Source organism: Leptosomus discolor, chromosome 1 (assembly GCF_034619465.1).
Source record: "Leptosomus discolor isolate bLepDis1 chromosome 1, bLepDis1.hap2, whole genome shotgun sequence".
NCBI classification, from domain to species: domain Eukaryota; kingdom Metazoa; phylum Chordata; class Aves; order Leptosomiformes; family Leptosomidae; genus Leptosomus; species Leptosomus discolor.
In genome coordinates this window covers 29,552,685-29,576,266 of record NC_141391.1, presented here as the reverse complement: position 1 = coordinate 29,576,266, position 23,582 = coordinate 29,552,685, and the positions used below count along the sequence as shown (strand labels likewise).

At 43.8% G+C, this 23,582-nt stretch overlaps 1 protein-coding gene across 1 annotated transcript in view; it reads right to left on the bottom strand.

Annotated features, from left to right (window-relative positions):
- Positions 1-7,842: 7,842 nt before the first annotated feature.
- Positions 7,843-23,582, bottom strand: part of DHRS12 (dehydrogenase/reductase 12) — a 28,657-nt gene continuing 12,917 nt past the window's right edge. Inside the window, exons 6-10 of the mRNA XM_086481927.1 lie at positions 13,595-13,656; positions 12,750-12,854; positions 12,120-12,210; positions 10,630-10,767; positions 7,843-7,987 (exon numbers count right to left, since the gene is read on the bottom strand). Coding sequence (XP_086338053.1) covers positions 7,860-7,987; positions 10,630-10,767; positions 12,120-12,210; positions 12,750-12,854; positions 13,595-13,656 — 524 coding nt within the window. The 3' untranslated portion in view covers positions 7,843-7,859. The remainder of the gene's footprint in view (positions 7,988-10,629; positions 10,768-12,119; positions 12,211-12,749; positions 12,855-13,594; positions 13,657-23,582) is intronic.

Genomic DNA, 23,582 nt, shown 5'->3' with positions numbered 1-23,582 from the left:
TCCTGTTCTGCCAGGTTAGGGTAACAGTCTCGCTTTCTTCTGTCTTCTAGATCTGCACAAAAAGGGATCCCTGTTGCCTGGTCCTTTTCTTTCCATTTCAGATGCTGAATAACAAATCTGAGCTATTTTTATGAATTGCATTATTGAGGGGGGGGAGGGTGTCTTTCGGTACAGATGTAAACTGTGCAGCACCCCACACGCACACCTACACACACTCAAGCGAAGCACGGTCCCCTTCCCCCCGGGTTGCTGAAGTGCAGCAGCAGGCTTTTAGTGCTCGCTCCTGCTGCGCCAAGGGGCGCACAAACAATGCTGGCCTTCCTCTGCTCTTCGCTTTAGAAGAATTGATTTTCATTTCTCTCTTAGCTGGTGTTTCCTTGGGGAAGAAGCAGAATTCTTCAGAGCATCTACCTGCCATTCTTGGCTGTAAAATAAGCAGTATTGGTAGCGCTTGGGCAGGTGATGGGGCAGGCACTGGTCACATACACAGTGCCTGGGCAGCTGACTTGAGCCACTTGTGTTCCAGGTGGCTGAAGGAAGATCAACCTGGCCCCCAAACTTCAGTCTTTTTAAGCTGAAAATACTTAAGTAAAGGGAAAAGTATGTGGGCAACTGCAATGATATTACTGATGGTCCTTCCATCCCCAGGAGACTAATATCGTGGTTAGAGATGGTTGAAACAGGGTGGTGCACAGGGCTAAAAGTCAGCCAGTGCAACAGAGAATAATCCCGAACCGTGTGCTCAGCTGTTGGCACTTGTGTCTACAGCTGCTCTTTACAGCGAAGCCCAAGTGACCTCCCCGCTTTGTCCTCTTGATCTTGAGGCCATCACCTGCATGTCAGCGCGTTCACCCTTAGCACATCACAAGTGATAGCTGCGCTTTGCTGAGAGGGTGGCAGGAGTATCTCCAGGACCGGGAAAAGGAGGGATGTGTTCCCTCTGTGCGGGGTTGGGTGCCGATAAGAAGGTGGATGGCTGGGTGCACGAAAAGGATTGTGCGTGATCCAAAAAAGATGTAGGGGGAAAAAAAACAGTTTGCTTTATGCCTGCTGAGGAAATCGCTGTCAGAGGGGAGTAAGCACCTTTTTTCTCCCCAACTGTGTCCAGTTCTGGGCTCCCCAGTACAAGAAAGAGAAACTCCAGCAAAGGGACACTAATGGAACGAAGGGACCGGAGAACCTCTGAGGAAAAGCCAAGAGAGCTGAGACTGTTTAGCCTGGAGAAAGCTCAGGGGGGATCTCATTAATGTGCATACACACCTGAAGGGAGGGTGCAAGGAGGACGGACCCAGGCTCTTTCCAGCCCAACGACAGGACCAGAGGCAATGGGCACAAACAGGCACAGGAGGATCCCTCTGAACATCAGGAAACACTGGCACAGGTTGCCCAGAGAGGCTGTGGATTCTCCATCCTTGGAGGTACTCAAAAGCCAGCTGGACACAGTCCTGGGCAATGGGCTGTGGGTGGCCCCACCTGAGCATGGGGGTTGGCCCAGGTGACCTTTGGAGGTCCCTTCCCACCTCATCCATTCTGTAATTCAAAGACCATTTAATGTGCATGTCTATTGCATGGGGTAGAAAATAAAAATTTAAAAAAACACAACCAAACAAACAAAAAACCACAAAACCCAGATGTCTCTCTCTTTAAAACTAAAATATTAGGGCTACTAACACATTAGCAAATGCAATGTATGTCTGTTCTCGCTGTTCCAAATAGGATTTGGGTAAGAAAAACCAAAATTCTGTTTTGTAGACCTATTTCCTGTGTGCTACAATGTGCGGTTTTATAGGGCTGTGTCCTTCCCAGGAGACCACATTGAGCACATGGATGTTTTCAATTAGGATTTAGAAGGCTTTGTTTCTGTATGTGAAAATAATAGGCAACAGTAACAACAAACTTGATCCTTTTCTCAGGATTAGTGTCCTAAGTCCCTTCAGTGCTGACCTCTTGTGTAATATTGAGAAAGAAACAGATCTTTCTCTTCAAAATTGCATGTGAAATTTGGAAGGAAATCTTTGCTCCTCAGAAGAAAAAAGTGGTCCCTAGTTTGACAATAACCTGAAGTTCTGGAATTCAAGTTTGAGATTAACTCTGTGTGGTCACATGTGACTTTTCATTGCATATTCCCAGTTTGGGGGATTTTCCCTCGTGACCAGTCTTTGGCCATCTCTGAAATTTTGTTTGCTGCAGGACAACATTGTGCCGCTAAGAACAGAAAGAGGTTGAGTTCAAAGGCATTGAAAATGGTGCCACGTGGGGACATCGAACTCAACACAAAATGAAAACAACGGAGCACAGTCTACTTGCATCGTCATTGCAAAGAAGAGATGCCAAGAGAGAATGTTGTCAGCATACCAAAAAAAAGCCAGTAGTGTAGAAATTAATATTCATCTGGACTGTAGAAAGCCAAACTGTCCCCTGTCCCAGCGCTGTAAGCTGACCAGCCGCCCTGGTCAGGATGCAGTAGCCACGAGAAGTATGGAGTTGTTCCAATGATGAGGTGGTAGATTGAGTCTATGAAACTCTGGCTTCAATTTCTTGTTCTTTGCTTTAATTGCCCCATAGTATTTCTGTACCTCAAGCAGTGCTGTAAGAAATGCATTAAATGTGGAAGCTCTTGGACCTTAAAATGATGGGGAAGAGGCACATCACTATTGAGATGATGCAGAAGGTGTCGGGCCTTATGAAGATACAGGTTTTGCCTCTCTCCATTTACTTGTTCCCTAGACATTAAATAATCTGAATTTATTAAAAGGTTTATCACCTTTGTACTTTCCAGCCTTCTTTACACAATTGTTTCATCCCCGTTCACTGAATTCAGCACCTTTGCAGATACTAACCAAATCCAAATGTTTTATAACGGGTCAGGGCTTCTCTCAGATGTGAAAGACCTGTTATTAACACCTCTACCTTGTCCTCTCCCAAGAAAATTCAGTGGGAGAGGGAACTTTTGCCACCACAAAGCAATCAAGGAAGTTTCAGGGAAAAATTAATTACAGAAACTTAATTTTGTTGTTACCACTAGTTTCAGGGGTGGTTTAGTTTTCCAAAGGGTGAACGTTACTTCTGACACTGCTTGGTAAGTTAACTTCACCACGCTGACTGGTGTCTCGTGGGCTTTGTTGTCTTTCAGAACAGAGGGATTTTACATTAAAAAAATCTTCCTGGCTTTTGTTTGGGTCAGTGTTTTCTAGGAAAACTGCTCAGCAATTTGACCATCTTTTCTGCTAACTATATTTTAACACTTTCTAGTTCCGTTCCATTGTGTAAATAAGTGTCTTCAATGCAACTGAATAAATTGTGCTAGTTTAACCCCACTAAATTAATTTCTGTCAGCTTCTGGCTATTATTTTTCTTTCTCTACGCGTGTGTTGGTTTGTAACGAGGAATTTGGGTTATCGAGTTTTGACGGGACCCGTTCACCTACCCGTTCTGTGAGTTGGCACAAAACTGACAAGGGTTGTACGGGCACGCGGGGTCATTCCTTTGCCATGGCAAATTCTCACGGCCGCCCGGCAGTGGGTCAGCAGCCAAGGGAAGGAGGGCGTTTGGGCAGTGAAGGAATTGCGCCGTTTTCTGCCTCGCCCCGAGGCTCCCTGTGGAGTGGGGGTTCTCAGCTGGAAAGGGGCCCAAGAAGATTTTTAACCACCAAGGAAAATGCCACTTTCTGGGAGCTCACTGAAGTTTGCACCAGTGCAGGTTTTTCCCCTCTTCCTCGGTTCCGACCATGTTTTTGTCTGTGAAATACCACTGCCCCTGCTGGCACAGCAAAGGTTTGAGTTGTTTCTCACGACGGCAGGCTGAAAACCTGGCCTGCTGAGGGCCTGCAGCCAGGCTGACACGGTGGCTTTTTGAAAGGCTGTGCGTTAGCTTTTGTCTTGAGAGAGAACAAGTTTCCTTCACAAGGCTACATCATTTTTCCTCGCATTTATCTGATGGCTCCCTCTAGAGAGAAGAACATAAATACTGACCTACTTCACAAATTGGAAGTTCTTGGATTTGGTCGCATTTAGTCCCAGAAGTGTTTTTGTTCCTCTTGCTCCCCGTTAGACTCCTCGCCTTTTCAATGCCTTCTTTCTCTCATTGCCTAGATGAGTGCTGTTAGGATGACTTACCTCAGGAATACAGAATTTTCAAGTCATCTTATTTGCATTTCAAAATCAGCTCCTGTAATCACGTCACTGGGTCTGCCCAAATGCACCCAGAACCTCCTCTCCCACCAAACGAAGAGGTGTAAGCCTGATGGGCAAACGGGGAAATACTCTGAGCTGAGCCAGGAGAGCTCTGAAGCTTCCCGCTGCCAGTCAGGGTGATAACAGCACATTTAAAAACACAGTGGGTGGATGTTGACCAGCACTAATTTTAGATAAGCAGGTGTCATGAGAAGGGGCACTTTATTTTTGCAGAGAGTGTGAGACAACACACACAGGGAACAGAAGAAGGGCACAGGCAAAGGGAACTTAGGGATTAAACTGGTTTATAGCTGCCCTTCACCACTGGAGTCAATGACCACCACGTTGTTCTCTGAGAGAGTAACTCCACGTTCGGTCTCCAAGCACCAAGTTAAACATCAGCTAATGAAAAACTAGCGCTGCTCCTACTGCTACGGCTTTAAAAAATGCTCTTAAAAAATAGAGTGATTGAACTGAAAATTGAAACGCCTGGCCCAGGGCTGACCCCCACCAAATAACTGTTCTTCAGCACTGACTTAAGCCTGTCTACATCGAAGGCTATAGCACAACTCCCCTCTTTGAGCCCAGGCAGGGCATGTTCGACACCCCACCTGAGTCCTGCCTAAGGGGACAGGATGTCCCTGCTTGCCTCTTGTTCCCAGCGAGCGGAACAGTGTAGCGTGGGGAGTTGGGACAGCACAGCAGCTGGCGGCCGTGTTGTTGGTGCAAATGCAAACGGCGTTTAAAGTTCACACCAAAACAGTGAGGTACACACGGGCATGCCCTGCTGTTCCCAGGCACGTGACAAATGATCATTTGTACCTTTAATCAAGGTTGTTTTATTTTTATTTTTTTTTTTTTTAAAAAGAATAAACATGGCCCAGAAATGAAACTTGAGAGAAGAGGAAATGCAGTTTACAGAATTGTCTGATATGTTACACGGACCTCCTAAAATTTCCACCCAAGACAGAGAAACGTGTCAGCGGCCCCCACGTCACCGCAGTCAGTCCTGCTGCGCTGCTGATGGGCCTTTCCACTAGGACACGGGGAAATGACTCTACACGTGGTGCCTGGTGCTACGCTCCTCCCTGTGCAAAATCCCGCAAAGCAAAACCCTTCCGACTAGGTGACTCCATGAAATGAAGAAAAATGCAGAAGCCTTCAGAACGTGAATAATTAACCAGCTGAGGTCACAGCCACGTAGGCCTGAAAGCCGACGCGAGAAGCGCTGGGCTGAGCGTGGACAGGGCAGAGCCACCCACCAGGACAGCTGCTGCACTCATCGTCCGGCTCCTGCACCCCAGGTGGGCACGAAGCCCTCGGCGAGCAACGCTTCGCCAGAGTTTGTGTCACCTCCTGTTTCTGGTAACCTGTCACTGGCTGCTGTTTTTCTCTGGCCTCTAAAATTTTATAGGTGGCACTAAACGTATTCGCAGGTACGAGTCACTCTGAATTGCATTAACACGAAGCATCTTGCTGGCTTTACAGCCACATGTCGTGTTTGCTCTTGGGGAAAAGGGCTGAAATAAAGCGTCGCTGGAATCGTAATACCAAAGCGTGGTTTTGTTTCTTAATTGCTATCCCGCGTTTTAATTCTTTTTAAATCACAAGTGCTCTTAAACCACAGCATCTGGCTCTTTTACACTGTGACCAAACTTTGATTAAAGCAGTTTTCATGCCTTTGGCTTCATTTTTAAGCTTTGTCTAAAAGGAAAAATATAGGCTATTCAAAGACATCAGTACAGAATGTAGACTAAACTATGTTTTTTATATATATATTGTACACTTTTGGTTATTTTTATGAACTATTTAAATATCAGTCATTAAACTCTTCTTCTATACTGCAGAGCTCAGAAGCAACTTGACTTAAATACTAAGTATGCAAATGTTTTTATTAGCCTTGCAGCTACTGGATTGAAAAATGTAGTTACTAAATGTACTTCCAGCCATGCTCTTGTTTTCAGTGACTGTATTTAACAGTTTGAACTATATAAAATGTTAATGCCAGACTTATAGGAAATAAACATCTGTACAAGCCTTGCTGTTGTTTTCTTTCACTGTAGTGCAAGGAGGAGTTCAGTTTCTAAAATGAAGCAAGAGTTTGAATGCTGCTGCAGCCTCTTCAGGAAGAGCTGTGACAGCCCAATTTGTCTCAGCACTGCTTATCATGGGAAAACTTATTTCAGGGCCTCTCTGACAGTAAAGCCTTCATTTCCAAGGAGACTGACAATAGCCTGAAAAGAGAAGTTTCTTTTCTAAAGTGATACTTACTAGGATGTCTTTGAATGATGAGCAAATGCCATCAGCCAGTAGGATCTCTCTGGGGAAACTGCATTACGTAAAGCAGACCTAACGAGTTCCCCTCTGCCCACCAGCAGCCTTTTGTCCCACCCCACTGCTCTGCAGACGTGTGTAAAACAGGAGTGCAACTGGTCGGGTTCTGCCCGCAGTTTGCCATCAAGCACTCAGCTCGGAAGAAAACGTGTTACTGCTATCGTTATTAATAGTCTTGGCTTTGCAGTATATCTGAAATATGTAAGACAAAATGAATCCCACCTGAATGTCTTCGTCTGAGCTGATTGTCTTCACCAGCAGCAGAAAGACATAGGACTGTAGGTGTCGTTTCTTAAACTAGATCCAGTAAATCACTGTGAAAAAGCCTGTTTCCTCTCTACTGATTTACAGTGAGAATAACTCAAATGTCCACAGGTCAAGTAAGACAAATCCCATCCTCTGTGTCTGTAAATAAAACAGTTCCAGGCAAAATGCAACCCTCTCATCAGGAGGTGGACTTCTCCTCTAAACCCCGCGCCCTCCAGTGTTCCCTTCCCCCTCTTAATCCATTCATGTTGCTAAAGCAATTCCTTTTGATGTTTCACAGAAACGGTGAGCACGAACGGCTTAGCATGTTATTTCTTTTCATGCCTGGAGCCACGCAGCCCTTTCTGCGCTGGATCCAGCCATGTCTGGGTGTGGGGGGGGTGTGTGTGGTGAAACCTCCTACTTCATGGTGTCTTGACAGAAACGCGCTAATATGCAGCCCCGGCTCCATGAAGCAATGTGGAAGGCATTTGGCAGCGTTCCTAAATTCTTGCTGTTTAAACACGAGGAAGCAGATCACTTTGCACACCAGCACTGATTTACAGAAACTGAAGGCCGTGAGGAATCCTTCCATTTAAACTAAGCAGGCAATGCAAGAGAGAGTTTCTGCATTCCCAGTTACAGCTTTGAGCCCAGTCACCCTCACGCCATGAAGGAGGCCACCAACCTGACAAATGCAGTGGTCAAACGTTGTTTAAAGCATTTACTACTTCTTTCCTGAAGTCTTTCACGAGGGCTACTGAAGGCACGCTCCTCCGCATTTCCCTCTGTTGAGTGTTTTAAATGATTTTTGGTAATTTCACAAAGCCTTGGGTTTTATTTTAATGCCTCCCAGTTCTTCTTCCAATTCAAAGAACACAACCTTGCTGTATCTTGAGACAGCAGGTGCATATTCACAATGGGAGAGACTCTCGGCAGCAGAAAAAAAGATGTTGCAGGCACCGCTCTCCCCCGTGGTGAGAACACCTGAACACAATTTATTTTTAACAGGCCTATGGCATCCTACTTCCCCTCAACAGCAGGCGCACTGCAGTTCTCTGACTGGGTAATTAGAAGCTTTGTGGCTATGCTGTGGCAGCAGTGACACTAAGTTCCTGGAGAAGTGGATTTAAACTTCTGGGAGAACTCTTCCAGCACCTCCATTAGCTTCTCCTCATCCTCCGGTGGACTGTGGGTGCTTGCCAGGGGTAGGTGTGCAGGGACAGGTTGCCTGTCTGGAAGACAACAACAACAACAACAAAATAACCCTTATGGGTACATTTAACTACCTCTTCTAGCACAAAGGAGATTTTTCTGCCAGGCTCTATACTGCCCAAACACACCTCATGGTCTTGAAGCCAGGAAAGCTTCCCTCTAGGTATCTCTAAACAATGTTAATTAAGCGTATCTTCCAAACCAGAAATTAAACTGATTTCATTTGTATTCTGGAACAAGAGTGATTGTCCTTTAGCACGACAGGACTTAGGTTGGGGAGCAAGACCTCATTTGCAGCTAGGGACAGTCTAGATAAAGGAAGGCTTTACTGTGGGGTTCCGCCTGCTCCCTGTCACTAGTACAACTCCTGCAGGCAAAGACCAGTAACTTGGGGTTGTTGTTGCAGGCAGAGGTTGCTTTTGCAGCGTGAGACAGGGCTTTTTCCTTGCCTTCTGGATCATGTTTCTAGTGCTACACAAATTCCCCAGCTGGGACTTCGTAGTTTGGATTATTTTCAATCTTAAAATGCTTACTTTCATCCTGAAAAATAATGGTTAAACTCTAAATGCTAAAGCACTTAGGCTAATTGCTCAACCGCCATAAGTAACATGTATCCAACATAAAGATGTCTGACCAAATTTGCTCAATTTGATGCTTTGCTTGGTTTTCCAAATCTCGTACTTCTCACTCACTCTCTGTAAATACAGCTGTATCACCACCCATTCTAAGGGATTTTTCTCTCCCAGAACATGGTATCTAGAGCCTGGGAACCTCATGACAATGCTCTCAGATGTCTATGAAGCAACCACCAGAGCGCTGGTGCAGCACTGTCAGCCTATTTAGTAGTCCAATTTTCACAGTAGCCAGCTGAGACTAAATGAACAATCTGTTTCAACACTGGGCAGGAGGTTTCTCTGCAAACCTATCAGGCTGCCATCAGGCTTCCTAAGGGAGCAGAGACATTTGCTCCCTTAAGAGCAAATGTTGTAACTGGCTGCACATGCCACATAACCTCTGCTCATGGAAAACTGAGGAGAGAGACACGGGCAGAGGAACATTCCCTCCTCCATCACTGAATATGAACTGCTTCCTACCTAATCACAGCGCTTCCAGCAGCCTGCGCTAAAGTTTGGGAACTATGTGTGAAAGCCAAGTTCAGCATCACGGAGAAGATGCTTCTAGTCTTTGGAAAGCAGGACTCTGTCAAACATTTTTTATTTATTTTGGTGGATGCACAGAATTCTGTCTGTACAAGTCATGTCCTCACTTCCCTTTTTTTTTCCTCAGGAAAAAAAAAGAAAGCTGGCTTTGGTTTGCACTCAAAGGGAATAGAATAAAAGAGAACAGAGGAAATGGAAGGAAGGCGTGACTGCTTCAGGAAATGGCTGTCTAGGACCAGAAAAGCAGGGTCTGTGGTAAAGTTCTCCTGCACACAAAGCCCTTTACCGGAAGAGCCTGAAGAGGGCCCATACTAAGCTGTGGCTTCCAAAGGGCAGTAGGAGAGTGAAATAACTGACTTCGTCACTATTTGCTAAGCACGGGACACAGACACAGGACTTCTGTTGCAGCCTTAAGAGTGGTCACGCCAAGACTAAAGCTCTCAACAGTCACAAGCTACAGCTAAAGAACCAAGGCGTGTTCCCTGTTTACTAAAGCTGGGGGCAGACAAAGGCCAAAGGCAAAAGCCTGGTGCAATCACAATCTAGAGAAAGAACAACTGAGCAGAAGCACTAGGATCAGGAGAAAGCAGTAGGAGCACAAAAAAGGGAAAGCCTGGTTGTACAAAGACTGACCAGCTGGGATGTGGGGTTTCTCCATGCGCCACAAGATGACATGAAAAAGGTCTGGTTAAAGACCTGTCAGCCAACCCCGTGCGGGAGGGGACAGAAGGGGACAGAAGGGGACAAAGTCAACCCAACTGCGGAAAAGTCGGCACTTCCTACATGCTCTGCCTAGAAATTCAGCGAATCAGGATTTGAGTGCCACATCCAAAAGTACTGGGCTTCTGAAAGGAATTACCCTGAGCTTTGCCTTTCTCCTTCTGGACTGACCTGCATTACCACTGAGACATCTATGCTTCCAGCTGCTCCTACAAATGCCTCTCATTGGCCTGGGAGAAAAGAAAGGCTCTGCTCTATTTTTCCTTTCCCAATGCTTACAGTGCCAAAAATGCCACCGTGCTCAAGTCTCTGCCCAGGGTTAGAGAAAAGGGGAACTGGCAGTTTGAACTAGCATGGAATGGTAGGAAGAAGAGCCTGTCAAAGCAAAGCCAACCCCCAGCGTGCTGTGAGAAGGGTGCTAGTTTCCCAGCATCATAAACGATGCTGTTTGACTGCTGTGATTCACCTTCCCTTGGCACAGTCCTGCACACAGCCATTTTCATTAAAAAAAATAAAAATCAGCCCTCCCTAAAGAAATATTTTGATGTCTCTGTCAGCTACTTTAGAGGACAAAAGCAGGAACAAAACTGAACACAGTCGTTCTCTGGTTGCACAATGCTCACTTGAACCTTTAGTCTTGGACTGATTTTGAGAAATACTTCCTCCTTTGAACAAGGTTGCCTGGTCAAGCCTTCATGCCCTTCCAGGCCAGATGGGGATCCTACAGTTCAGGCAGCTCAGGGATCTCTGCTGCTACGCAGTGTAAGACGCTGCCGCCTTACCTTGGAAGAACAAGCCGCTCGGTAACTTTGTCGCTTCAGAGGATACTGCTAACCATACCACAGTATCGGCTCCCTGGGCCTCTGTGCGCAGGGTGTTCTTCATCTTCTGATAGAAGTCTGGCATCGACGATCTCACAGCTGGAGAGAACAACAATGGAATGGTGGTCTTTTTTTTTTTTTTTTTTTTTTTGATAAAAAAAGCAACTTGAAATTGCCATTGTGAGTGTAGGAGGAAGAGAAGGCATCTCAAGAGTTTACAAGCGAGAAAGAGCATTTCCCCGTAGCTAGAAGTACGATGACTTGTGGCGGAATACTGCTAAACTGCCAGATGATCCACCAGTTGTTTGTTTGGGTCAAATTACAGGGACAGAACTAGTAGGAGCTGAGGATGGGATCAGCGAGAGGTTCCTGAGCCAATTCCATTCTAAACTGCAAAGTAAGACACAGGGAAACAGAAATACCAAAACCCAGGTATTCTAGCAGGATTTTTAGCTCTTATTTTCTCACCAGTTTTAGGAAACCAGTTGCAGCATTGTCTTTAAAAACTGCATGGTGAACCTAAACCAACTACAGAATTCACGTTCAAGCTCTGGTTTCTTTTTATTTTGTCCAACAGGTGATGAATGAAGGCCCATCCCCTGCAGCTGTTTATTTTTGGGGGTTGAAGAGTCCTTGAACTTTAAGGTGGGATAACTTCATCACTTATTAGTTTGAAATCCACTAAGGATGGGCAAAAATAAATGTATTTTAAATATAAAGAAATACTAGGATATTTAGTTGGAAAGGGCAGTTTTCAAGCATAAAGTAGACAGGGTAAATGTTTCTGTCATCATAAGGAAATTTGGGAAACTGCCTCCCTAGAAAGGACACAGAGATGGGACTGTTAGCCTGCATCCAAAGCTTGGGTGTTAGGGGCTGGTAACATACTGTGGAACGCAACACGCGTACTGGGTAACTGATGCTGGCCCGCCTGCTGAGACACAGTCACTGAAGAACAGCTGCAGCTCAGACAAAGGGCTGTCTGGCCAAACACTCTGCTTCTTGACAGCAGTAAGCGTTTGGAGGAAGAGCAGAGGAACAGGGCTTGCACAGTGGTGCACGCTCCGTTTCCCTACGTGCCCCCTCGCAAATTCCCAGTGTCTGCATGTTGGCACTTACAGAGGCGGAAGCTCCATCTGTGTGTTTAACAGTCCCACTACAAACGTAACTTGAAGGTTGGCTTAAAGCACTATGGCTCTGCTGTGCATTTGCGCGGGGCTGGAGCCATTCATTGCCCATTATTATTCTCTGGATATACACAGAGAGCAGACACTGTGCAGAACAGAGCTACCAAGGGGGTACAAAACTACTTCAAGCACCAGTTTGGAGCCAAGAAATCACTGCACCTGTTGGAGAAATCTACCAGAAAGTTTCATTTCTCTTTGCTTTTAGACTAATCCTGAAAAGAAAAAAAAAAAAAAAAAACAGTCAGAGCGTCAAGCAGATGTTACCTGGAGTGTCTGCCCAGCCGGGGTGCATAACAGAGAAATGGATGTTTCTGTGAGCTTTTGCCCATTGTTCTGTCAAGACAACTTGCTGCCTCTAGGATAGAGCAAAAAGAGCCAGAATAGCATCAAGTTAAACAGCCTGTCCACCAAGTTTGCTCCCAGGGAGATAAACTACATCAAACGAGGGCCTTTATGTGTAGGAGAAACATATCCTTGCTCATCCTGATTGGATTTATTGGATAATTTTGTCAGAGACCACCACAGCCATGGCAATCCACATCCCGGCGACAAGGCTGCTTTTGAAGTGGTTACACTGCTTTACCTGACCACGTCTGCCTGCTGCAGAGTGCAGGTAAGAACTGCGCCGGCAGAAAGGGGTGGTCAGCTAAAGACAGTTTTCCCCCTTGAGACGCAGATCAAACCAAAGGCAAGTCTAGCCGTGCTCTCCGTGCAACATGGTATGTGCTCCCAAGTGCATGCCACCGTACTCCTAAAGGCTGTTGCTTGTGCATCTCTGCACAGGTTGGATGCAATGGGAAAGCAACAGCGAACAACGGGCTTTTTGCAAAGCAGAGGGTATAAGCTGCCTAGCAAAGAAATGCTGGGCTTCGTTTGCAAAATCACAGACTGTACCTTGTTTTGTGCATACACCATAGTTCCATCAAATGTCCCGTTTCCCGACTGCAAGTCAGATACGTTTAATTTTTGAACTAGCATGCCCCCAGAAGAGACAGTTATCTGAAAAGCAAATGAGTGAAAAGCAAATGAGTGAAAAGCAAATGAGTGAAAAGCAAATGAGTGAAAAGCAAAACCAGGAACTCCCCACAATGACACTCATGCATGTAATGTGGTTTTCAGGCTGCATCTGGAAGTCCCTAGGGAGCAGGATTCCTCTCCAAACTCTTTGCACTATGCTTGTGCTCGTGTGCAGAGCGTACCTGGAGATGAGGTGGAAGTAACAGAATTTTTTTTAGAAAGTGACTTTCATTCAAAGTGGTGTTGACTCCTTCAGGGAACTTTGGGCTTCTTCCTTTTGAAAAGTAATCAGGAGAAAGAAAATAGCAGAATAGCACTATTTGTATTTCATATCTTTAGCATTTATAGAAGCTAATTACAAAGCAAGAGACTGCACAAAACTTAGGAAATTTAATTTAAAAAAAAATGTACCTGCTGACCTACTTTACACCAAGATCTGTAAGGTTCTTTTAAGCCTATACTCCTGTTACAGGTGAGATAACTTGCCCCAGGGAAAGTTTCCAAAGGAATTGTTTTACTCTGATTTCCAACAAAGGGTTGAGAGTAGCAGGCATAAGCTTTGCCTTGGAGAAGGAGGTGGCTGTTAGCAAAATCCAAGAGGATTCTAGAGATGCTTACTGCATTATAACTAATCCTGCATTTCCAACACAGTCAAAGAAATGCTGTCACGAACCCAAAGGTAAGAACAGTAAACGACTACTTTTCAACAGCATCACACTCACCACTCTGGCATCAGCTTCTTTTTCCAGGAGGGGTAGCAGGGCAGTTGTCAGAACGTATGTACCTAAAAGATAGACAGGCACCAACATTAACTTTTCTTTTTAAAAAAAGCTTTCTTCTCTCCCCACCCTCTATAACCATGCAAATCCCAAAGTCTCTCTATTTCTGAAACTTGATCTGAATTTAATTATGATATTTTTTTGGCTGCTTTACCTGTAATACACCAGCTCAGCTTGAGTGGTCCATGTTGCTGCACACTTATCGAAAGGCACATCAGTTATTTTATAGACTTTTATGTTTATTGTACCCATACAGCAAACTGCGCATGACTCTGAAGGCAAAATGGCTCAGGAATGGATTTCCATGGGGGTGAGGTGGTGCCAGTGAAGAAATAGGGAAGGCATTTCCCCTCCATGTGTGGCACATATACATGTATCTATGCCGAGACACGAACAAGGGAAGGAAACGGTGCTTCACACTTGTGTTTCTTAGGCCCTCGCTTATGTACTTAAGACTCGTCCATTTTTGCCTTCTCACTGTGAAATCGCTGACAGAATACACTGACACTTTTGGTTTGTGTGGCACACAAAAACTGCCTCTTCAATCCCCAGCACGGCTATTACAGAAGATAAGGAATCCTTAGGGGGAAAAATACTCGTGTTGTGTGCCCAAGGCTGAGCTAAGATTACTTGGGGGGGAACCTTAACTGTGTCCTTCCCCACTTTAACAATATTCGTTTAGCACAGATTTGTACACACCGTACAAATATATTCCATTACAGCTGTTACCATGACCAGCGAAGTTTGTTATTCAAAACATTGTTCAACTGCTAGTGTATCCGATTCAGACACACCTACTGATGTTTCAGATGCTCGAGTGCAACACTGAGATTTTTGTTCGGTTTTAGCTCTTCAGAAATATTTTTAATTTTTTTCCCTTTAAACTGTGTTTAAAAAATTCTATTTAATCCAAAATTAATGTAGCCCCATTTAGTTTAGCGTTTCTGCATCGAGTATAGTACTCCCCTCATCTCTTCACAAATGGCTCTAGTTCAACAGTTCTATGTCAGCGATAAACGTATTTTTTTCCGTGAGCTACCAAGACCATGCTTTTCACTACACATGAAGACTTCAGCATGTCCTTATAACCTCTCTTCGACAGAGGCAATGAGATCACCCAGTTAAAATACAGCATGTTTATAAATATGCTACCAAAATCAAACGTATCACATTCTTGGTGAACAAACTGTTCGGTTCCCCTGGCAGTCACAGCAGTCTTCATCTTCCCTATATAATCAGAGGGACATTCATATGCACACAATATATTTAAAATCCTGGCAAACCAAACAAAGCCAATGCGCAGCAGACGAGGAAATGCAGCCTGCCTTCCGCAGAAAAGGCAAGCAGAGGCAGTTGCCAGTGAATAACGAGAGCCCGTGCATCTCCCCTGGCAGTGGCGGGGGGAGACTGAACAATGACATCATTAGGACAAGAACTACCACTGACTGTCATGGGAGACTGCCACGATGCAAATAAATAAATAAATATTTAAAAAAAAAAAAATCGCTTCAGAACAAGCTGAGAGCCTGGATTAAATTTTGATTTGCTATGGATTCTTCAGATGCAAAGTAACATCATGTCTTGGTTAAATAAGCTGCATCTCCTAAAGGCAGAGCTGCAATGCACCAGCTATGATGATGCTTGGGTTTACTGCCCTGCAGATTAATTTACACTTTTAAGGGGCTTCATGTTGATTTGTTAATTCTGAAGGGATGCAAAGATGAATGCATTAACATTGCCTCATTAACAACTGAGTTTTGTTCTGTTTTCCAGCTGGATAAGAGAAACATGCAATGCCAAAAATCCTTATAGCAACAACAGCTTGTCAGAAGTTTATGTGTTTATTTAAAACCACAAACTAACTGCAAAGCCAGCATCTCCTCGCTTCCTCAAGTTTATTAAGAATTCAGTAAATCCCACAGAGCTGGAGCATTCCATCTTTTTGCCCCACAAAACCACTTGCTCATTTGCTTTGAGACGGAGTGCAAAAAAGATCAGGTTTGATCCCAGCTTCCCATGGTAAACACTGGTATCTCCAAACACACACAGATGCGATGCATCAGGCATTAAGACTGAAGCATTTCATTTCCCCCACTATTAAATATTTCACCAAATATTGTTCCTGTTTTAAGTGTTGGAACACAAACTCCACGGCACTTTAACAAATATACTTGGATATTGCACCCTCTTATTTGCATGGGCTGGTCTGTCAGGCAGAACAGCCTGAGCAAGAAATTTAGTACAATAATAGCAGAATAGATACACCTTCTTAATAAGTTGCATTGCTGGTTGGAATATATCATTATCAGTTGAAACCTCCACACTTTTATTCACGTAAAAGCTGGCATGTAGTTTGATAGTTACATTCAAACAAGTAGGAAGAAAGCTAAGTACAGCCAGTGCAGAGACCTGGCACAGCCACACACCTCACGGCACGTGTTTTACCAAGCACAGCTGTATTGCAGCATGCAGCGTTACAGAAATGAATTTCTAAGAAAAAGGGGAAGCCACAAATACATGCATTGCCTGCCACAGTCCTTATAGAAACAGGAATTACATTAACAGCATAAAACCAAAATAGCAAATTTTCTTATTTTTAGTAAAAAAACTTCTTGCAAGGAAAACCAAGACTGATTTGGCAGAAGAAACTACATTCCCCTCTCCCCCCACTTAAGGAAATCAAGACAACATCCAAATTGTGTATCTTTTTGCTAATAATTGTTTATTAATACCAAGGTACTGGACATCTGCCTTTCCAAAACGAACCTTCAGCATTCTAGTACATTTCCTTAAGAAAAAAATCATTTTTATCTGTTAAAGGAGAAACCTCCTCCCACAGGGCTTAGTTAAAAATGGTAAAGCATATCACATGTGATTACTGCTTAATTATCACTGTGTTCAAACTGTACAGATTTTTTTGAGGTTTCTTTTGTTTTAATTGTTTAAAAAGACCAAGAAAGAACACAAAGGTGCATGGAGGGAAAGGTGATGATCAGCAGTGATGTGCCTTGCACTGAAAGCATTAACCACTGGGTATCTTGGTGATCCTGCCCCTCCTCTGAGAGGACCTTTGGGATTGTACCAGAAACAAAGGACAATCTTTTTTTCCCCAAAACCCAAGAACTGCCGCTATTCCTGAAGGACTCTGGAGAAAGCGTGTCTTTGTCTCAAGCAGGTAAACTGCAACTGGAGATGCTCAGCCTTGAGGCCACCATGTTTCCCAGTGTCCGTTCCCCAGCAGTTGCATCCATGACAGAAGAGGCACAGAGAGCCCTCTGGGACACAGGGCAACTGGGAGCAGGATGTTTCTGTCTGAACAGTTCTCCTGGACTACGGCCCATTTCTTGCACAGGTCTGAGTGCCTGGGGAAAAGAGCAGGCTACTTAGAATTCCTCACACAGCGGAGGCTCAAGCAGCAGCCTCCCTTTCACACGCATCTCAGACCCAGCAGGCAGGGAGCTATGAGCACACCTACACGGCAGTGCTGGCTCTGCTACCTGCATCTATGACTGTGTGACAGAGGCCAGACTCTTATACATCACCTTTTCCTGCCTTTGGAAGGAAAGCTTGACTGCCACCAGCGTAACCGTGGGGAAAAAAAATAAATAAAGGTGTATTTGCTGTGCCGTAAAGGAGCCCAGCAAGCTGAGTTCAGGAGCTTGCTCAGAAGCAGCTGGAATGCAGAAGAGGGGTGAGTAACCGTCCAGTCTATCACCCCCACGTACAGCATTTCATCTTGCCCTCACTGAGCTCTGCTGAGGTGAAGAGTTGACTAGAGAAACCTACTGGACCAACTACAGCCCTGTTCTGAGCAATGAGGTTTGACGCAGTATTTGCTGGCCACGTTTTCTCCAGTTAAAAGAGGCTCCTGGGATTGCTTCACAATTCCTTTTAAAGATAAACACCCTCTCAACATTTGCTTTTCTTTGGAAAAATTCCTCTGTTATGTCTTGAAATTGAGCTCACATAATAGGAAATCATGTATAATACAGTCTAATTAATACTGTCCTATAAGGATGCAGCAACTCCACCACTACATACCATTCAACCATCTCCATCATATGGCAGATTAGACAGTGTGGGTTGTCAGTCTGTGCATTACACATGGTAATTCCAGTAAAAACAATGAGCATGGCACTTAATGAGGAGACACTTTGTTCATACATGCTCTCTCCCAAGTGCTGATCATATTAATGTTCATTTAAGTTTCAGTTTCACTCTTAACTTGCTCAAAAAAAAAAAAAAAGGAGGAATCGCCATGCATTCCCTCATGGCCCATTCTGCAATTGCTCCACTTGCTCCCAGATCTTCTCAATTAGTTGAGTAATCTGATATTGTGCTCTAATTAACAACTCTCATTTTTAACTCCATACAGTGAACTCCTCTATCAACCTGCATGATCAGTAATTCAGTGCTTTGACAATCACAGAGTGAAACTTCAGTGATGCAAGTGTAGAAAATGAGGAGCTGTTATGGAGACAAACATCCATTTTGTACACTGAGTTCTTTTAAAAACAACCCAAAAAACTTACAGAAATCAGCCTCCTTCATAAACTCCTAAATAAAATTAGCCTACCTTTCACATGACCTGAAGTAGCAGCTGAGGGGACTCTGTTGAAAACATCATTGTTGGGTCTCACAGGGAGGTAGCCCTGCACGTTCTTGCACCAGTTAGTTGACTGTGGATTTCACCATCTCTACCACAGCACAACCAAAGTGAAAGCTACCCCCATGCAAGGGACAGAAGTCTACAGTGTTTTAGACACTGGTCTTTCCCACAGAAGGCTACAAATCTTTCTGTACTAGAACATGAGATCAAAACACAGAACAGCTCTAAAAGAAAATAAAAACAAACTGCGAAGGCAGATTTCCAAAATGCTGGCATTTTAACCCATCTTCAGCCTGCTAACACCTGGAAGAATCCTTAGGATTCATACATTCCAGACTTGGAAATCAACTGGATATCACACATAATAACAGTACATGAACACATACTCCTATCTGCTTTGCAGATTTAAAGTGACCCCAAAACCTGTACTTTAAAATTGACTTATAAAGAAAATTACAGTTTCAGCAGAAGTAATACTGTAAAGCCACTACCTGTTTATAACATCAAATTAATTGATGATGCAGTTACTGCAGACCCAAGGGTCTCAGTGGATTCTAGAATAGTTTTTGCTTGATGGCAATTAGTGGTGAATTGTTGGTGAGGTTTTTAATCTGCTAACATTCAGATAAGGGCAAGCAGCCAGCACCACGCTCAGTGAAGTTTTCCATCTGCCTGAGCTTTGCAGTATTATGAGGAACAGTGTTATTTCAACTGTGAAAAAAGTGGGAACAAAAACCAAAAAAACTTTTATTGTACAGATTTCAATGGCTCATTCATCTGGTAAAAATCAGTTAAATTGGCTTGCTTTTCTTATGTCCAAGTCTTAAAAAAAAAAAAAAAGAAAAAAAAAGAAAACAGAACACAAACTAACATTCTTCCTTGACCTGGTTATCTTTTCAAGCCTTCAATTTATGCAGTTCCAAGTAAGAGACATCCCTGTTTCCTGACTACACGATAGAGAACGAAGATTTTAGTGTGCTGCCTCTGAGGACCAATTCCACCACACTAGCAATAACTGAGTGTATGGGAAGAGCTAATGACCATGAAAGACAAAGCAAAGGTTTACGTGTCCCTTGAATTACAAAGCTCAGCTCAATGAGGGTTTCTCTGTGTCCTGAGAACCTAGGCTTAAGTATAGCTAGTTAATTTGCTATTATATTCAACCTTGCCCTTTCACGTAACGCCTCTCATCCATAAGCCTCAAAGTTCTTTAGAAAGAAAATCGGTGTTTCACAGGTAAGGTTGTCTTGCCAAGGTCAGGTACTGACCTCATGGCAGACTGACAGCTGGTATCCAAGTTGCCTGACTTCCCAGTAGTTCAGAACACAGTCCACCAGGCAACACCGGTCTGTGTGAAACACCAGTTAGATATGGTTTATGTGCAGGGGAGAGACTGACAAGCAGCCATACAGGTTAGGCAATTTGCCATAGATGGGCTGTGCTGCTACTGCGGTAGAAAAGCATCTTATTTCCCCTGGCCCTACCTCTTCTTGCACATAGAGTAAATGTATACGGCTATATGATTAAAACATGAGAGCACATTAGACTGAAGAAAAGATGCATACTGGGAGCATCATTTATTTATTTCTGAGTGTGTTTTAGCATCCCCTTAGCTGGTAAGTAGCAATAAAAATGTAACATATATGCCATTTTTCCATGTCAAGCAAGAAGATGTGTTGAGTAAAAGGAAAGTGAGGCAGGCTATAAAACAGAGGAACAAAGATTGTTTCAGCTAAATGTCTAGTGCTTCAATAACAACATGCTGCTGTTGCCTCCACTTCCCTAGCAATACTGACAGGTTTTTTTTCCAAAATGACTGAAACTGCCAGTTTGAACAGTCTTTGTTGGGAGTTTTACTAAAACAAGTAAAATAAAATAAAATTTAAAAAAAAAAAAGTGTTGACTCAGAAGTCTGCAAGTCTCATCAGAAGAAATGATTGCTTGTTGCTGCCCAGGTCCTGGATTCAACCCTGAGTACAAGGCCAGCCCACAGGAGGAGACGCAAGGGCAGCAACACACAAACTAAAGGATACACAAATAAAATCTGCCCATCAGGGCCAGCTGCTCCCCAGGAAATCTGCCCACGTTACCCCAAGCCAGTCACTCAGTTTCATACTGAAGGTGTGATTCAATCAGCAGCGTGCCATTTCAGATCCGTGCCTGGCTGATGCTCCCACGCTACAGCCTAAGTGCTCCACAGCTATTCTGCTCTCTACACCTTCACTGAGCTCCAGCAATCACAGCAACGCTTCTTGGGGACATAGCAGGGGAAAAAAGGCAAGACATTTCATGTGACAGCAACAACAGAACCACAACAAGCCAACGGCGCTTGTGCTTGAGCCCCCTTTTAAGGGTGCTAGGCACCAGCACAGATGGGGCTGCCGCTGCCTGCTCAAAGAAGTTTATAGTTTGAACTTGACTATCAGACAAACCATACAAAGCCTGAACTATCAGCCTGCGTTTTGCATTTTCATGACCTGCACCCACCTGTACATTCTGACAACACCAGAGAGGACTCTGCACCTCCTATTTCGGCGATATTAGCCAGTTAGCCAGTCAGTGGTGTTTCACATTAAGGGATGTTCACTTTCTATTCTAACCAATATTATTTTTGTACACATTCATTTACCAGAGGACTTACGCATTCATCTTTGTCCTGTACACATCCAAGAAAAGATCAGGATATAAAGTATGTTTCACAAGCCAGATGTTCAATTAGAACTGAACATCCACTATGGTTGAAAACAGGCTAAGTCAGTCAAGAGGAAAATATTCCTAGCTTGGATTTAAAAGCTCCACAGCATTTTAGACACCTAAATGAGCAATTCTACAGCTTATATAGATGTTAATCAGATACCAGATACAGAATTCAAAGACTCTGACCTGCATGTAAAGTATGTTATAGTGCAGAGTCTTGAATTCTTAGATAGCTACAACCTACACACTCCTTTACAAGACCAGAGCTAAGATCCAGGGTAGAAACACACAGTGAAAGAAAGATGGAAGCAACACCCTCCATGAGAAGATCTGAAAAAACAACAACAAAAAAAACCAACCCAAAACCTGTTCTATCCTATTTCTGCAGAAATCAGGCAGTCATGAGTTATTGTTTCCATGCTGCTGATGAGGGGGACAACTGCAGGTGTTTAAAACAGAGGCCCTGAGCCCATGTTACCCTTCAGGCTTTAGCTTTTCTGAGGAAACAGGCAGAGAGGGGAATTTAGTTTGTTCTCTCAGACCACATTCTAATTTACAGCCAGCCCATATACCAGCCATATCTAATTTAGCCAAGTTTTTCTCTGGGAACCTATAACCACAGATAGTTACTGAAACAGAAATAACTTCTCCAAAGAAAAGCACACCCAAAGGTACGTAGGGTTTAGGGAACTGACTTAACACAGCACCTACTCTGACAGGCATTTCTCCATACAGCTTTCTCCTACTATGACTCCAGCAGATATGATTTATTACCCCATCTCTGACTTTGAAGGAAAAAAAATTGCATTGGCGATAGCATTGGTCCTTCACATACATCTGACCTGCAAGCACAGAAGCTTTCTCTTGAACAGACAGCCTCTTCCAGCCCAACCAAATCCCATTCTGTTCTAAAAGCTTCAAAATTTTTTCCTTATTGTTGCCTAGAGAGAACCAGTCTGAGCAAACAACTCGGTCCTTGTCTGAACTCTGCAGAAGTTGGACAACAGAGGATGACTTACCTGTTTTACCTTCTCTGCTCAAATGTGCAACCACCTCCTTGACATTCTTATACAGTTACGAAGCAAGTGATACTCAAATGAATGAAGGAGATCTATATGCAACATTCATAAGTACAGGCATCTTCCTAGTTTGCTACAACCATAACTCAACTTCCTCTGTGCAGCTGTTTATCTCTGGTGAGGCTGATTTACAGCTGGCAAAGCAGAACTTGCTGCTTCTACTTGTGTGATAAAATCTAATTCAAGTGGTGCACTAGTACAGTTTCTCAGCAATTAATTTCCTCAATGTTTAAAACTAAACCAAAACATGCCTTTATGCTCCGACTGTTGTATTTGTTCCATTCTGCTTCCCTCTAGAAGAGCTGCACCTTTGCACATTGCTGTTTTTTTGTTTGAAAGACCACAAGAGGATTAAACTAATTTAAGGTGAATAAATTTCTCAAGGTAGAAGTTCTCGTACTTCTTCAGCCAGGGGAAATTTCATAGCAAAATAAAATTCATTTTGAGTCTTGACCATGAGAAACAGAAGATTAATTTGAAGAAAATAAATTTGTGACTTTATACTCAAATGAATTGTCTGTTCAATGTTGTCAGACTTGCAGAAAAAGCAAGCTGTATGCACCATATCAGCTAAGCATGAGACATTTATACCTAAAATGTTAGTTTTCAAAAGTAAGTAAGAGTTAAAAAAGCAACACCGGAAAAAGGCTAAGAATAAAACCCAACAGTGGTTTCCAGGCCGTATTAGTTCTATAAACGCCTGATCTTTATAGCCTAAGCTTCCCCCTTCCTTGTCCCAGATAATGATGAACAGAAGGAAAACATAGAAACAAAGCATCACAGCTCTTCCTTAACAGGTCACTTCCGAATATATTAAAGACAGTCTCTTGAGAAAGTCACCTACCTTGCATGGAGGAAGAGGGGAAAAAGAGAGTGCCAGGACTGTTGACTGACGCAAGCACATCTCTCTTTACGAGAGGTGCAGCTTTCAGCCCCACAGATATCAGTGGTGGCAGACAGCTCCTCTCTCTGCTGGCTGGCTGTTCACTCACATCTTTTCCATAGCTTTTATGCAGGAACCTTCCACGTTGCTCACCATCTTCCCCGCTCATCCACATCTCCCCTTTCCCCCTTCATTTGCTTCCCTTAATTTGCCCCTCTTATGCTTCCACCGCACAGTTCATGGGATATGCCCCTTTTATCTGAGGTGTCTAAGACTTACTAGGTACTGCTCAACCGCTTGACTAGATGTTGCATCTGTTTGAGAATGTCCAGGGCCCTACATAAGGCACATTCTTCCTATGCAGTGCCTTTGTCACATCAGACAGGACTGTCAAAGCCTACTGGAACATTTGAATGTCCTTCTAAATATCTGAACATGCTCCAAGCTCTACCCAAGCCACAGGAGCACACTCATTACAAAGAGAGTATCACTAGCAGCGCTGCTCGGAACAAAATTTCCTAGCAAATTTCAGAATCAATTTAATTAAATCTTATCTGCATTTATTCACTGCCACTACGATAAGTAAAGGCACTGATATGAGAACAACTGAAAAATGGAGAAATTAAAAAGTGACACTCCAAACAAGCTGTAATATTTCTTCTT